The sequence below is a fragment of the Pestalotiopsis fici genome, assembly GCF_000516985.1.
Source record: "Pestalotiopsis fici W106-1 unplaced genomic scaffold PFICI_Scf_1, whole genome shotgun sequence".
NCBI classification, from domain to species: domain Eukaryota; kingdom Fungi; phylum Ascomycota; class Sordariomycetes; order Amphisphaeriales; family Sporocadaceae; genus Pestalotiopsis; species Pestalotiopsis fici.
The window spans coordinates 6,919,788-6,937,480 of NW_006917091.1; the positions used below are offsets into that span (position 1 = coordinate 6,919,788).

General features: G+C 49.4%; 1 protein-coding gene across 1 annotated transcript; it reads left to right on the top strand.

The window, feature by feature from the left end:
• Positions 1-15,549: 15,549 nt before the first annotated feature.
• On the top strand, positions 15,550-16,556 carry PFICI_02022 (uncharacterized protein; the record flags this gene model as incomplete). Its single annotated transcript, XM_007830603.1, has 2 exons — positions 15,550-16,103; positions 16,160-16,556. 2 exons carry the CDS (start codon positions 15,550-15,552, stop codon positions 16,554-16,556), a joined length of 951 nt encoding a protein of 316 aa, XP_007828794.1.
• Between the last annotated feature and the right edge of the window lie 1,137 nt (positions 16,557-17,693).

The window sequence follows — 17,693 nt, forward strand, 5'->3', positions numbered from 1 at the left end:
GGGGTTCAATTGGGCCCATTCCGACACTCTGTGGAGAGTATTGCAGACGCGTGTCCAACACCATTTGGGGAGTGAATCCGGAGTACACGACATTATTTTATTTGGGAGATAGTTATTGCCATGCCACTTGCAGTAACCTCCTGAGTTCCGTCAAATATGCGCTACAACCCAACAATCAAGAGGCTCTTTCGGACAAGATCGTTCACCAAAACTACGGCTTGCTATTTCCATCAGCAAATAAACAAGACAGCTATGAAAGGCATCGTTCGAGTCTCAAGGAGTCCTTTGAACGTTCATGAGAAGCCAACCGCAGGTGGACCTTCACATGTATCGGCTGGGAGAACTGCTTGCTCACAGATTAAGTGGTTTCGGTAATCACAAAACGCCGAATGAGCAGGTTGTATGAGATCTTTGTGACGTTGCATCATGGAAACCTCACACGAATTCAACCTTGGCTGTGCTCGACGGCTTTCCAAAGAGTTTCGACTTATCAACGCCAATATGCACAACACCTTTCTGCACAGTTTGGCCAACTTCCCGCAAACTCCGGTCTCTGAACCTACTTGGCCATCTGGCAATATCTACGGATCCTCTCAACCCCAAGATTTGTCATTACATATGTCGATATTACTAAAATCAGACCAGAGCTGCATCTATGCTACGTAGGAATCAGGAACAAATGTTTCGGGGTCCTAGATTGCTCCCCAACCACCCATACAGGAGCGGAATGCTCCGGGCCGAGCAGTCTAATCTTTCAATCAAGGTTGGTATTATCATTGGTTGAACCAGAAAACGGTCACGAGGGTCGTCACAAGATAGGTAGCGAAAGTGACAAGACAGAAGAGGAGGATAGTGAAGGGGGGGTTTTGTGCCAGGACCAGCACATATGGCAAGAATGAGGGCAGACTTCACCGAGATATCCGGCGTGCAGTCAGACTCACACGAGGTCGACGAGACGTTCCTCAGCCAATCAAGGTCAAAGATTCATTTCCATGGTATCCTGGCCTACGCTGACCAGATTTATCATCTCCAAGGCGAGACAGGTATGGCTTTCAGTGGCGCGCCGCACAGTATCATGATTGACTGTCATGCGTTTGAATTGGGGGCCGGAGGCGTTGAGTCGTCGAGTCCGTTTCTGCACTTTGAAGCTCACTCATGATGAAGAGAACGACTGGGGCAACTCCGATCGATCCTCCTGACAGATCTCCGTCCTTTCAAGGCTTTGTGCCTCGCGAGAGGCTATCAGCCACGTTTCGGATTCTGTATATCATGCAGGTCCACCAGGCCCACCCGGCATCGCCACAGGAACTTGAAGAACGTAGTGGCGAGGTAGAGGGGGGTGGTCCTTGACGAGACTCATTGCGGTTCTAGTCCCAGGGTGTATCAAAATAGTACCTCTGGGAGTTTCCGGGGATCAAGCAGGTCGGGCGGGACCATGCAATCAGGAAAGGCAAAGTGCAAAATATCGTTCTGGCCATTTGAGGCAGAGGCGTTCGCTGAGGTGGCAAGCGAAGGAGGAGACCTGACAGTCTAGGCGGTTCTCAACCATCCACCATGCAATGTATGCGTCTGACGCGGTACAATTGGCCGGATATGACACTGGGATGAGGAAAATGTCTCATTTCTCATGGTGTTGTCTAGGTCGATCGAGTATAACGCTGAAGAGCAACAGAGTAACGAGCCAACCCTCGCGATATGAGAATTGAAGAGACTGACGGAAACAGCAAACGAGAACCAACGTGCAGTAACGAGACCGTTGAACTTCATGTCTTCGATGTTTCGCAAGCTGCAATATCACCCTACCTGCTATCGTCGACGATACATGGACAAGTCAGTTTTCATTGCTCCAGCCAGGGGTGGTCATGGTGTATGCATAGAGAGAGGGAGATGAAGGAGAATAGAGACACACGGCTGCCGAGGGGCGAAGATGAAGGTACTTTGATCACCTCCATCCAAGCTACTCGGGTACAGGCAACACGTTTTCTACGTCTTTGGTCACAGATCAGAACATCATGACACACCCCTCCCCTGGTCTTTCCCCTGGCAGCTCGTGGGATTATGCCATGCCATGCGACGCTGTAAAAGTCTGCATGAGTGGTTATCTCATCATGGGGTAAGTGTCGAAAGAGAAAGAGAGAGAGAAAAGGGAAAAAGGTAAATCTGACGCGATTTTTACAAATCCGCCGCAGGATCAATGTATCGAGGTACGAGCTGAGAGAGCTGACGCCCCCGCTCAGCAATCAACAATGTATCCATTCGCTCACTCTCTTGCTTTCCAGATGTCAGGTCTTGTTGTCTTTTGAAGTCTTTGCTAAGCATGTGCCTCATGATTCCTCTTTTTGGCCCTCGTAATATGTCAGCCTCATTAATGAGAAATAGCCATCAGTCTTTTTAGTCTCATGTACTTTGCCTCATGGGTCTGCTGAGGGTGTGTTTTCTTTCACTCGTTTATTTATATTGTCTTGTTATGTAAGTCATGGCAAGATAAGCCTGGACGGTACAAGGAATGTCGACAAAATGGGTATCAATCACATAGGGTCAAGATGGTGTTGAAATAACCAGAGTTGTTGATGTTGAAAATCATATTACAAAAGAATATGAGCGGGAAATACCGTTATTGCCGTTGCCTGTTGCATGCGACCAGGATTGCGAAAGGGAAAATAAAAAGCTCAAGTGCTGTATTGTAACCCCAAAAGCCTGCTTGCCACATGGGGCTCTTGTCGGAAAGCTACAAAGCCATGCATGATTCTTGTAAAAAAGAGTGCGTACTATGTATAAAAATATCAACAAACAAGCTACCCTGGTTTCCTATGCAGGAAAATAAAAAAGATGCAACCCCCTTGTGCTGAATGCAGCTATATGCACATAGACATACACATGTATGCATTCCTGAGCGGGGAAGAGAGAAGGGGGGGACATGCACACCAATTGAGAGCAAGAGTTGGTGTAGGCGGGAAATTATACAAAGGGCAATGAGAGAGAGAAAGAGAGAGGAAAGTAAACGAATACATTCTTCTCCCAGGGCTCGACAAGGGAGGGGTGTGTGTGATTGTGTTTCTTGCCCGTTCTTCTTCACATCCATGTATTTGTACAAGTGACCCAAATGGAGCGAGAGTGAGAGAGATAGATAGATAGAGATGGAGAGATTACTTGGAAGTATTGCATCTCTTCAAGGAAAACCCCCCCATGACTCGATAGAGTTCAAAATGACGAGATTCTTTTTTCCGAAAGGGTTCCCTCTCATTTGAGCTGTGTACGCTGTCGCAGATCTTTTCCAATCGTGACCTATAATCTATAGATAGATTTTCCCGGCACGGAAGAAGGAAAAGAAAGAAAGAACCATGGCAAAGTGTCCATGTATGTATGGGGCTATTTTTCTAATATGGGGAAATAGCTAACAAGTTCAAGGTATTTTGCAGCGACGTTTGTCCAGTTATGGTGTAGCTTGGAAATCTCTCTGGCCATAGAGAAGGCAGCACTAAACGAGAGTGCATCATGAAATCCCTACTAACTAACAGCTAACCTTGCCAACTTGATTTTGCAACGAGCACCAACACCCATGCTGTCATAATGATCAAGTCATCATAACTCTCTTATTTGGGGAAGGAGATTCTTGACCTTTTTTCTTGCTCCGCTTCAAGGTTGACGGGGGTAAAACGTACGTATTCGGAATGATAGATCCACTTTTGATTTCCCTCTCTGTTTTTTTTTTAAAGCTGCGAGGCACATGGCTTACTAGGATGAAAAAAAGGGCAATGGTACGTCGAGTTGAGGAGGGGGGGTCGGGGGTTGAAAAGGCTAAGAGGGTGTGCGTGCCAGAGTGAAAGGCGCTCCATATAGAATACAACATTGGCTTTTTTAAACTACCACGCGATACATTATCCATTGGCTTGGGACCTGGTTTATTGCTGGTGTGGATGGATCAAGAACCACGAGTCTCTCTTGTCTCCCTCCCTCCCTCTCTTCAGTCTCCCCCGCGTATAATGACTAGTCCGTAAACGCCTACGTGCATACAAAGCACACTGCAGCATCATGTACCTCCAAAGCAGGTTGCGGGCAGGGTCCCCGAAAGGCGAGAGCCAGAGGTCAAAGGATCCAAGAGAGCAATCTTGCGACTGGATGCTGCAAGAGCTCTTCGCCGGCCTGTTCGAGAAGCACTCTGTATGGTCAGCGACTGCCACCTCCGTGGGGGTGGCTAGCCAGAGAGGTCTTGTTTCAAGATATCTGCTGCGTACTCAAAATCCCTCCCTCTCCCTCTTGTGCCTGGTCCTCTAGGATTCCGCTTGCAGCTCGCAACAAAGAATTACGTGCAGGTTCAAGATAAGACAGAGCCACACAGAAGGGGGGGGCCAACCGTCAAATCATTTCCAATCTCGTTGCCTCTCCGCCACGTGTGAATATTGCTTTTACAGTAAGAGCTAGGCTGAGGCGCGCAGATGGGCCATAATTAGGTAAGGAAAGACAGTCATCCAGAACGGCACAGATGAAAAGAAATAGCAACAGCAGCAATGGCAACAGCATACGCGCGGTACTAGGCGTCCGTGTAGGTTGTCGCGACTATCGGCATCGTCTAGATGTGATACATGTCTTGGCTTGCTACATCCGATATGGAGCTCGGTGGGACCGGGATATCGCGTTCCCGCAAGAGCTCGGGAGGCATGAGTTTATCTACAGTCATGACTCGGTAGCATTCCGGAACAGACTCCGGATGCTGCGTGCCTTGTGTGGCCGGTCAGTACGGACTGGGCTATCTGGGGAGAAGTTGCCTGTCGGTCGGTCTGCGAGCTTGCATTGCTGGTGGCCTTGACCGGCAACGTAGCTGGATGTCGGCGTGACACCGATGCAGCAAGCTGCTTCTGATAACCCCAGATTGACTGTGCAATCCATGTTATTTTCCCTGTGATGCAAGCAGCTCTTGCTGCATCTCGGCCACCGGCCAAACCGTTTCCTCGATGAAAATGTGGGTGTATGTAAACCAGCCACGCATGTAAAGATGACATGGTCTTTGTTAAACGCGCTCCAGAGTGTGCAGAGTATCTATACACCCTGTGCAACACGAAGAAGAGCCAAGCGAAAGAGGCTGCAGAGAAACTACCTGAGACTCGAGGCTCAAACGTAGGTGTGCATGCAGAGGTAAGGTCGAATGTGACGACGTCCAGGTCGAGAGATCATTATCTGCACAAGAGCTCTACACAGTATGTTCGCCAGAGGGACAAGACACGTGGGAATGAAGGGGTCGGCGATCTCTTACCCGTTTCCCCTTCCCCTGCAAGCCCATCAGAGGCTTTCCCCGCCGGCCGCCTCTGGAGCACCAATCCCATCCCCTGCTTGCCTGCGTTGGCTGATGAAATAATAAGCCCCCGGCCTAGGTAGAGCACCAGACTTGGTAAGGCGTACGTACAAGCTACTGCTGCTATTTTTGTGCCCACGTTGCGCGACAAGCGTCGGATATAGCCATGGCAGCCATCATCACTCACATCGAGCTGACCGGGTGCTACATCCTTTCTGTGGACTTTTGCTGTCGAGACCCTGGCGATCGCGAGTCTTGCTCGGCAGGTGCAGCGCCATCTTCAACATTCGTCATTTACCTTAACCAGATCATGAAACGGCTAGGATGCAAACAAGCAGATCGAATGCGGAGAGGTGGTTGTGTGTATGTACTATTGATAAAAGTACGGAATAGGTGGAGAGACTTGTGGCCTTCGTCTCTTGGGGGTCTGGGAGTTTCGCGTGGCATGGCGTTATGATATGATGATGTAGATATGTGTGTAGACAATGGTCCAAACCCTGATTCTGCAAGCCACTTCTGTCGCAATTGCATAACTTTACCTATTGAAACGGCGCCCATGCAACAAGATTGGATGGATAACGTAGTACATGTCGACTTCCACAAGATCAATTGATGCAAACCAACCTGGCTTGCCTGGCTGCTGGCCAGAAGACGCACCGCACAGACAACGGGTAGTGATCGCCAAAACCCCGGTCCCGCCCCGTCTATCCATTGGTGGGGCGTGTTTCCGAGTATAGCAACCTGTGTTTGTGGAAAAACGTGCCGAACGATTAGAGTTGGGACTATCATAACTTCTTCTGGCGAAGCCTCATACGTATATCTGCTATCTGATATGGCGTGACAAAGACAAAAGAAAGTGGCCTTCTGGCCAAGTTTCGCCATAATAGCATGAGCCCGAGTCCGGATTCTTGATTGTGTCGTACGTACGAACCCGATCGGATCAGATCAGTCCAGTATGACGCCTACCTTCATTCATTCCGCAAATAGTCATCTCAACTCGGAGGAGACAGACGAACGGTATCTTGAGGACTTGATTAGCCATACACAGTCATGAAGTATTGTACTTTGAAAGTATCAATCCATCTGCGGCAAAGTTTCAGGCGACCCACAAGATCCTGGGCGAGCCCCGTCAGCTCAGATACGAGGCGACCGATCAGAACGTGACCTTCCTCTCAGCTCATTCTCGTTCCATAATTAGGGCTACATGAAATGATGAGAAGACGGAATTGCATTGCTGAATATCGGCAGTGGGCCAAAGTAAGATAGCTATTCAACAGCACCTTGTGCCTGCCGTATCGGATTAGTGACAGAGCAGTCCAGTGTTCACGAATGTCGCCAACTCGGTGATCTCGCATTGGGGGGCCACGGTTGGACCTATCAGACTGGTTCCGCAAAATGGCAAATGAAGTTCGACGATTAAATTTGAATATGAAACAGAGTTATATCCAGGTTGCAGTGAATGGGGGAGCACGTGGCAGACACAGTCAAAAATGGATGCAAGTGGCTGGACTGATGCACATGTCGTCTATGTGATGGTGGGTAGGTGTTTTTTTCCATTTGCTGACATCTTTCCTTATGCCGCGGTATGTGTGGTCGCACGGTGGTGAGAGAATGAAAAGGAAAGAGAGGCAAAGAGGGTAGGACTGTGTATGGATGGGCGAAAAAGAGTCTTGATTGGATGATGATATTTGCATGGGTTTGGAACATGCCTGCCGTACATGACAGCCCACACGCTTTTCCTATGCTGTATGGACATTGGAAGCAGCGCGGCCTTGCGGAACAAGACATATCCTATGGGGTACCTTTAGCAGACCTGCAATTCAATGAGCAGTGATTACTTGCCTCCATGGTCCTCCCACTTTGAGGGTTGCATATGGCTGAGATTGCACAGTATGTGTGCTGTTGTGATGGGACGGCTACACAAGTGGTATGCGCTCGTGGCAACAGGGATACCAGCGGTGGTGTGTTGAAAGAGAGCATCTCATCCTCAGCTGAGAGGGGACAAATAAGGGAGACACGGGGTCCCAGCCTCAGATTGGTTGGAGGAACGCCATTTGCATATAGACCTACAGGCATACTGAAGTCATCTTTGAAAACCCCGGTCGCTGATTGGCTCAACAGGCGGTGGTGGTGTGGTCAAATAGTGTGGCCTAGCTAAAAACACCTCTCACTCTGTGCGGCGGGTTTGCCGCCCAGTTAGTATCATCAAAACGAAATACAAATAGTGCATTTGACTTGGCCGCACAGAAGAAATGGATTGCTGCCAGGAGGATCCAACAGTAATTCCGCAGACATGACAGAGGGCCTTCGGCACCGAATTGAATGCCTGGTGGTTGCAATTGCAACACTGCGCTTCCCTGGATGTTGCTATAATTCCGGCGGCAATAAGAAGCGTTCATAATTCTTCGGGCCCGAAGAGACTGTCGATCGGGGGCTTTTTGTGCTGAAAATAGGAGAGCTCATCACACTTCTCTTGCATAGTGAACCCCCCCATCAGCCGAGATGACCTAGAAGAACCGATTCCTTCCCGTTGCCAATATGCGAACCGTATGGTCTGAAGCAAGCCACATCTCGCGGGTAGCGGATCCATTGCTAGGGCTAGCTGCAACGTCTTCCTTCACGTAAGGCCAAAAGTGTGTGCCTCTGGATTTCGTGGACTTTTGACGTTGGATTAGTGAGGGGAGAGAGTTATGGGCTGTGACCCAACTGTTTCTGTTCCGATTACGGAATCCCCCCCCAGCGCGCGTCTTGTCGGCTGCATATCTACATAGTTTCTCATAGCTTCTTTGGTAGATTCGATAACCATGCTCATGTGCTGGGTTTAGAGGATAAGATTACTGTTCCAATTTGGGAATCGACCATGCTGTCTACACTTTGCAGAGCTTGACTATTGTGGTGAACAGCCGCGCTCCGCGCTTTGTCGGTTCTGGAAGCTGCTAAGGAAGGGGAAGCGGCCCGCATACCACACCTATAGGGCCGTTACAGAATCATCCCTGGACAAGCAGATGTCGTCCGGTCTGGCTACACTAGCAGCGCCGCATATCTCATGGTCCCAGCACCCTGGCATTGGGATCCTTGCACTGCGCCGGCTAGGCAACACAGTCTTTCCTTTCCAAGCCGCAGTCGTTGCGAGCAATATGTCCTGGAATGACTGTGCGTGCTTGGAGTCGGTATTCGGTCTGTGTATGTCTCATTAGTGTTATCTGTCAATATACTACTAGTTTAATACCAGCCTCAAATCAAAGTGTAAATTGAAACTCTTATGTCTTGATCTTAGCTTCGTCAACGTCCAGTTTACCAGATGGAGGGAGAGAAGGGGGGCGAAGCAACGTTCTTTTCGTCCAGGGCGTATTATGTAGGTCGCTGTCAAGACCCTGTCGTAGGATGATTGTGCAGAGTTCCGATCCATGTCAAACATGTACATGCACTACCCGGCCTGTTACTCGAGGTGAGTAGCTCGGTGTAGGGCTTTGTGGTGTGAGTGTGATTTCGGAGACATGACTGCGATGGTCTCAAGCCATTGCGCAACAGAACGTATAAGCCTTTTTTCTGAGAGGTCTTGGGGATCTTTTCAGGAAGTTCCGCGAGCGCCGCTAACAGCACGCTGCTGCTAGATGAGGTATAATATTTCGAGGGGAACAACGATCAGCCCGTAAATCCGTGCGCCACGGGTTTAGCATGACAATCAAGCTTGTCTCGCAGAGCCCTGAATGGTTGGACAAGGGAAGGGCCGGAGCGGACGCTTCTCTGAACCCATGCTCATCAACACCATCACACCAATTGAATAGGCCTGTATCTCCCTCTTGAAACGGGGGGCAACCAGATCCAGAAGCTGCCTGTCGAGCGGGGAGGCTCGCGTATAGAGAGACTCGTCGGAATAAGCAGAATATGGTGCATTCTCGAGTACAGATTATGGCCTCAACGCGTCTAGCTGGTCGACAAGGTAGTAGCTTGGTGTGCTGCCGTGTCGATTTTCAGATAGCTTGACGGGACGATCGCCAGGGCTAGAAAGGCAGACCATGCCTGAAGGGGCATGGAGGGGTGGAGAAGACGACCTATCTTTAGCATACGCTACACCAGCCTTATTGTCCAGCTCGGCCGTTGATTAGAGGAGCAGGGCTTGCAATGGGGCCGCTGGAAAAGCCGTGGCGTGCAACTGACGACATGGCCAAAAATGCTGGCTGTCCGCTGTGCGTACTTTGTAGAGACAGATGAGTCCGGCCAAGTCGGGCGAATCGCAAGTTGTCCAGGAAAAACGACAGGGGATTTGAAGCACAACAATTTGGACACGGAATATGATGCGAGGAAAACGCACTCGCTATGCCTAGATCAGCATCGTGACTGGCTGCAAAGAGTGGCCTGTCAATCCAGAAAAAGACTTCTCCAGTATGCTTTTCCTGATAGACTCGCCTTGTGTATGCGTAGAAACTCTCTACCGACCTAGGTTTAGTCATGTTTGCAATCCATGGCAACGGGACTGACGGCTCATCGTACTGTGTATGGTATCTATGGTCGGTAGAGTGGCGACAGATGGACCACTGGAGCTGTTGTGCTACACGTGTAGGGGGCAGCTTACATAGGTAGCGTGGAGAGCTAGGACAAAGTGACTGGGAGCCGAGCTCGAGAGTGGGCAAGCTTTGGCAAGCCAATATCCGCCATATGGTCTCACTGTGAAGGAGGAAAGCAGGGCAAAGTATGGGGGATGAGGACGGTCAAGTGTCGGTCAAGCTAACAGCGAATTGTGGGTAGGCAGACTGCGGGTGAGCAAGTCCAGAAAGACTGAGAGAAGAAAAGTGTGGGCGGGGGGAGAAAGGGGGGGGGGGTGCGAGTTGTGTGAATGGACGAAGTGAGCGTAGGTTGTGTGGGACAGCAGAGAGAAAAGTGCTGCTACCAACATGTACCCTGGCGTTTGTCTTGAATTGATCCAGTCGCGGTGCTTCCCCAAAGTGTCACTACCATTTCCCACTTCACGACTTTTGGCGGGTCCCCTCCCCCAGTAAAAATGCGAGGTTCTTTCTAACGCGACGCCAGATAGCTGAATGCGATTTGATCGCAGCCAGTCGGGCGAGCTAGGTACCTAGGTAATTTATCGTTCTTCTGATAGACGAGAGGTTTCCTGTTTGTGACTATGGAAGAATGAAAGAAGGGGGGGAAAAAGGCAGAAAGAAAGGGGCTGAATGGATGAAAAAAAAAAAAAAAGGCAAAAATCATCGCATGCCCTCACATATTCTCTTTGCCAGTGCAAAGACGAAATTGAAATGGCATATGATGAAGTCGTCGGATCACCATCGCATACATAGCTCATGCGCTAAGCACATTCAATCTGGAGGTTGTAGCAGTCTCTGGGGGTTAGCCACCAGTTTAATGGTTCAATAGCACCTGCTGTTATTGCTTGGGGTAGGTAAGGTAGGCATTGTCCTCCCCAAGTCCCAGCCCTATCCATGCCCGCCTGGTTGGTTCCATTCTACCTACTACCTCTATCTTTGGCTGAGACATTGCTCGGGTTGTGGAGACCAACAAGGCATGTTTACATACATTTTCTATAGCTGTTGGAGTTTCTCCATCTGTCCAAAGGAGCCTGGAATGCACCCGACCTTGGCTATATTCATTCCCGAACGAACGGGTGCTGATGAATTCACTTCATGGACGTTGACCCGCGGACCTCGTTACATCACTCTGAGTTAAGGCACGACGAGTCCGTGGCTTACTTGACTTTGACAGGCAAACATGTTCTGACGCTGACGCAGACGCACGCGGCCTACTTGTCCTGCCGTGCGTGTTTAGCATGCAAGGGCGATTTTGGAGGCTCGGGGCAAAGCGCCCGCGGATGTCTGGTAACGAATCGGAGATATTCATTGCGTCCCAGAAATCTGGCAGAACCAGACACACGGCGCGCATGCAAAGTTGACGGATGACATGATCTTTTGACCTTACACGCGCGCGTTGTTGGTTCTTGGTTGGATTTCCCTTTGCATAATATTTTAAAAGAAGTAAAAATAAATAACACTTGCAAGCCGTTTGCAAGTGTCGCATTTACCGTCCCAACCAAACCGTTTGCCGTTATAGGAATTTGGTGCTGTTTTTTTTTTTTTATATAATTATGGCTGCAAATCTGGGATAGCCCAGCTAACAGGCAACTCCAAATTGGAACCAACTGCAGCCAGGGTCTGTTCATATTGCATTGCAGGTCACACCACACCACTCTTGTTGTAGTGTTTGTGCATGGGAAGAGATTAAACCAGGCGTTATGTCATGTTCATATCATAACCTGTGTTTGAAAATAGCATCATTACCATGCATTAACGAAATGAACCAACGCGCTTAACGTCAAGTCTGCCGTTGCCAATTCACCTAGGTCTGGGCCAGGGTGGTTGTCAGCAGGGGAGGTATTCGGTGCCGGCCACTGTGAGTAATTTGAACGCTGCAACATTGCCGTGTCGGGCCTGGGCAAAAACAACAACAAGCCAAATATTACGTATGAATCGAATCGAATCGGCACCGACATGTGCTGCATGTAGATCGTATCCGGACTGACGATAGAGACAGACTGACTCCTTTGAACCTTTTTCACAGCAATCAGCAATTGTACCTTGCGTTTTATCAATCTGCTCCACCCCCAAGGGTCCTGCCGCTGAGCGTTATTCTTGACCCCATATGCCTACATTTAGTGATGGTTTGTTGGTGGAGACAACCCATCGAACTCTACACTAGTCTTGTCTAAAGGGACCGAAAGGTCTTTTTTTTTTTTGCGCCAAAAAAGACACTGCATACCTAGTCGCCCAGCAAGTGCCAAATAGGTGTCCATCCATCTAACGAAGGTTTTGGACTGCTGGGGGAGGCATGCTTCTATTTCTGTCCCCTTGATTAAGTTTCGGGCCTCATCCTTCGGTGGCTCAGTGCTCAGGAACCCGTCTTTTTTCGCGGTCGTGACTACAATTCGGCCTGCTCTCATCATCCAACTGGGGATTGGATTTTCCCTGATTAACATACAACAGATCATCAGGAGCCAGGGTGTTGGCTGGTTGGTCGATATTTTCATAATCAAATATAGCCCCCGACAAAATGAAGATAGAAGAAGGAATCAAGGGAGAGGAAGCGGCAGAGAAAGATGAAAAAGATAATAAGTGTATGTTGCTGTTATGTAATGTGCAGCACAGTAGCATAGAGTTGTCCCGGCAGCACGGAATGGTCTGTCTGCATTGCCTTAGGTACGCAGTCTGTGTTCCGGCTTACATGCAGCGTACCACCTGTCAGTGGAAAATTGACGTGCTGACTACAAGTGCTATTTTCTTTACAGTTCTCTCGGGAACCACGACGCCGGTAAGAGACAAGAAGAATCTGCATTAGCAACGGACAAGGCTTAGCATTAGCAGCATAGCTGGCTCACGGATGATCCAGATCAAGAGGGATCCTGCTTGACAATCATCGTCTGCTCTGGGTAGGTTGTTGTCTCGATTGCTTGCTGCATGTAGGTAAAATAACGCCATATTGTGATAGAAAGAACCCAGGTAGACAATTGTAATAGGTTGGATACGTAGCGTAGGTAGCCTGGCAACTGCTTTGCACGCATGGTTAGTCAACATCAGGAAAGCACCAAGTTGCATTATGGATAACCGCAAAGAGGCAAAAGAACGCCTGTCTCTACCATAGTACACTCAGGGAGCCCTTGGGTCAGGCCGTCGGATCACAACCATATGCGAGCTGGCCAATCACAAGAGTCGTCGCTCGTGTGCCTGTTCCATGGCACGGGGTCTCTCCAAGCCATGCCCATGGTGATAAAAACGGGAACAGCCTGGGGGGCGTTGTTCATCGCACATGGCTAGGTAACTGCTGTCTGGCGGGCTTATGGGGTCGACCCAGGGTGTTTAGACCAGGTTGTGGCCGCAGCTTCTGGCGGCCAATGTATCCGCCCTCTCCGGTGTACCCAAAGCACCCACTGCACTGCACCTCTTTTTTCTCTCTCTCTCTCTCTCTTCTCTTCGCTGGCCCCTCATTCAACTTCCATCCTCTTTTGGTTTTTTTGGTCGCTCAACTTCTGGCTGTCATATCGTTGCGAAATTGACCAACCCCCTGACGTCTACAAGCGCCTTTTTGCAGGGGGTTTGTCGACTTAGCCGCATTCGCGCGGCCCTGCGACACTCAACTGCGCCTATTCTAAAGCTCTCAAGCAGCAGCACCACCACTGCTGGCTGAGCCTTTTTTTTTTTTTTTTATGGCGCTCCCCTCCCCTCCCCTTCCGACTTGCACTTTTCGTGTATGGCTAATCCACACCCACTTGAATGCCACACTATACACAGTGTATACCCCTCATGATGAGAGCCTACTGTCGTCAAGGTCGTTGGGCTCGTCTAGCCTGCCTGCCTCATTGATTGGATCCCTGCCTTACCTTGCCCGTTGTCTCCATGCTGTATTCATCTCCTGAGCAAGGTAGAGGACGAGAGATTGAGTCTTTCTGTACCCGGGCTTTGCTTCGGCGATTGCTGTCCACAGGAGGATGCAAACCCCTCAAGTTGCCATGCTTGAAGACTTCACTTCATACTACCTGAAGCCCTAATTTTTAGCTCCAGCAATCACCTCAAGAATCACGTTGGACCAAGTGATTTTTCGTCTTTGACAGCTTCGGAAATCTCCAAGTCGAGTATCATTCTCTCGACTATGAAGAGATGTTTTTTAATAGAGAGGAAAAGGGCAGTGTCGAGCGCTGACGGCCAACCGCTCCGGCCTGCCATGCAACAGCGAGTGAGCTCGCATTCGTATGAGATACCGCACCTACACAGATTTGATTTCGAACCCTGCTGCACCTTTACATCGCTAGTTGACCACACTGCTACCTAGTACGGCTCGTTTCTTTCATAGCATCAAAGGCGTTTTCTTGAAACATCTCGCTCGAATCCGCCGAGTGGCCGTTCTTTTGAAACATTTTAATGGTAGTTCATAGTGAGCGCATAGTGAATATTCCTTCCTTCCCGAGGCTGTCCTGCTCTCAGCCACGAGCATTTTCAAGCAGAGACTTTTGACCCAAGTCGGGGGGGAGAAGGAAACAATCATGACGTCCATCAGAAATCAGTACATCTCAGTGCAACCACACAGCATTCAGTAAAACTGCCAGTGTTGGAGCCTGTTGTATCAGTTACGCTTGCTCAGCAGCAGTCCCCGGGGCTCTCTTCCCGTGGTGGTCTGTTGGGACCCTGTTCATTCGCTTGCTCACTTGGGTCCTTTCTTAGCCTGAGCTAAGCTGCCAAGTACTCATCTCCACTGGCAAGGCTCAATCTTTTGGCACCCCCCAGGTACATGCCCTCCTTCACACCCCTAGATTCTGTTCACGCCCCCCTTCAACGTACCCAGGCAGCTCTACGTACCCAAGTACTCTGTACCCTCTCTACTGACCCTTTCGACAACTTGTCCAGGATCACAAAGGGCCAGGGTAAGAAAATGATCGGCCCCCTGGCCTGACCATGCTACGTACCTGGCCCAGGAAGGGACATGGGTCACCATTCAGTCTTCCCTACCCTTTCACGCACACACACTCTTCTCTCCACGATGTCTCTAAGTTGAGCTCGGCGGGCCCATCAGTGATATTCGCACATTTATAAGCTCGATACCCTTCTCATCGTTGAGGCTGAGAAAGATTCATACACGCTAGTTGAACCAGATTTAGGATACAGCATCTCTACGTCTCTTATTTTATGGACCACGCTCTCACGTCTGACACATCATCCAAGAGACCTCTATAAGCATTGTCATCCCACTTACCATATATCAGCTCGGCTGGCAAGAACAAACCACTCTTCAACACTGTACGTGTAATCGGCCTTCCAACCCAAAATCTCAGTTTTCTTGTCTTTTTTTCCCTTACAAAAGCGAAACAACACCTGCGAGAGAGGATGGATCAGAAATCTGAAAATATATACTTACAACCATCCAGATCAAGGACCAAGGACCACTTGTCACTCGTGGATTCACCCCGGAGCCTTCACTTTAACATTAGTCGACCGGCATCTTCACAAGGGACCCACCCACCGGCTCTTATAAGTCCGGCCTCCCCAAGCTCCTCGACCTGTCCATCACCCCAATATTATCCATCTACATATAAGCTACCACGAAGTCACCCAGACCTTAGCAAGTCTGACCAACAACAACAACAACAAGAAGACTATCGACACCTTCTTCACAATACACCCACATTCCGCATCGATCCAGCACGAGACAACGAACCAGTTGTTACTTCTCCTCCGACGTCAACGTTGACATCCGCAAATATGAGGTACGCCGTGTCACCGATCTTCATCACTAACCACCAAAAGCTAAACGTTTCCTCTTTCTCCAGTGCTGTGGCAGTACAATACGACACCAGGGGCGATATGGGATACCCTCGCTCTTCACTCACATGGCCGGGACTCGAGCCAAACGTGGATTTCCTCGGTCACGACCTGATGAGCCACGCAGGTTCAGATGCCAGCATGACGCCTCCTAGCACATCAAGGTCATCAACATCAAGCCCCCCGCGGGGCATGCTTACGCCCGAGCAGCGCGAGTTGAAGAGGCAACGCGACCAAGCACGCAGGGAGTCGAAATCATCTGTTCGCGCGCGCCGGGCCTTGAGCACTACTTCCTATGGATCAACATCGCCACAGATGAGCATGGCAGAGTTCTCGACAGCATCGCCAATGCCAATCTACACAACATCGCCTTCGCAAATCTCTCTTTTGACTGAGCCTGTAACTACTGTTCCCGGATCTTCTTACATTCCATCTTATTCGACATCTCCTCTTCCAGAGCCGTCGGCCATGTTCACATCTCCTTTCCCTACGTTGTAAGTGTGCTTGCTTGTATCCAACCATAGAAGTCCGGGCTAACACATAGATTCAGGCCATCCAGCGGTTACATGGGCATGGAATACTCTAGCTTTCACCACCCACCACCTTCTCAGGGCCTCCATGGTCACTTTGCCAGTGGTCGCCCCGCTTCTTTGTCGGAGCCAAACATGCTTTACCCTATGCCACCCGTTCTACCATCAGGGGGCGGACCGAGCCAGGAGACCGGCCACGTCAGAGTCGTCCAGAGCAGGCCAAAGCCACAATGTTGGGAACACGGATGTAACGGTCGGCAATTTTCAACCTTTAGCAATCTGCTACGACACCAACGTGAGAAGTCGGGACAGGCCACGAAAGCATCATGCCCAAACTGTGGTGCCGAGTTTACAAGAACGACGGCTAGGAATGGTCACCTGCTGCACGACAAGTGCAAGTCGCGAAGGAACTCATAGACGACACAAGATGAAAATCTTCAGCGATACTTGACCTTTACGAAGCATTTACGATAAAGCGTGTGTACAACTACGAATTTGGATGGACGGACACCAAAAAATGGGCGATCGTTTCTTGGGACTATTCTCTTCGGCTTTTGTTTTCAACCTTGTTTTTTTGTTTTTCTTTTGACTTTTTAGACCCCCTCCAAAATTCTTCTTGGGGATGATTATAACCCCTTTTTCACTTTGGAAAAACCCGGGTTTTCTTTCTTCATTTGGATATATATATCTATATATTTTCTGGGCATTGCTTGACTCTTCGGCGAAAGAGTAGAATCACCAGTGGACAAGGCATTTCCGGCGTGGAGACGGCGTATATACCCCCCTCATGACCACGTGTTTATAGGTCATGGCATTTTCCTTTGTTCTCTCTCGCCTGGACACTATTCAACCTTGTTGGTTTTATATAGCTACAATAAACATTCGCTCGTCATTCGGGAAAGACTTTTCAAACTTTTTACGCTCTCCTTTGCACATTTGAAAGAAAGAAACTTGGCCATTTTTTTTCCTTCTCTCTCTCGGATAATGATCAATTTCTGCCCCGAGGCCTTGGAACCACTAAAGTGAATGATCTGCACGACTACTATATTCGTCCACCTGTTTAAAAGGAAAAACTAGCCCTACGCATCATCATTTGTATCGACGGCGTATGCTAGTGCGTTCCCCAAGCGAGAGAGCGAAGCAAAACAAGAAACAGCGGCCGCGGGCCTTAGAGGCGCGCCAGTCCAAAGCCCGGAGGGTTCCAACACAATAAGAGGTTAGCAACTCTTTCGTGATTGGGTGACGACACGCAACTAAGCTCCAAACTACATCATTCATTCCAGGCTTCACAAGCGGCCGCTACCTAATTACCTCCTTTTTAATTACACCCGTCACGCCGTTTTTCTGCCTTTATTTAAGCTATTCGGACCAACTAAAACTACCTGACCCTTCATTCTAGCTCACCTGCCCTAAAAGAGCGTACCCGAACAAATTCCCTAAAGTGTTCCGGAAACAACCCCGGCCGCGGGCAATACTGCTGCTTGTTCCATGGTGATTTTTCTTGTCTTTTGCTATCCATCTCATCTCAAGTCGTCCGGAGTTTACCCATTTTCT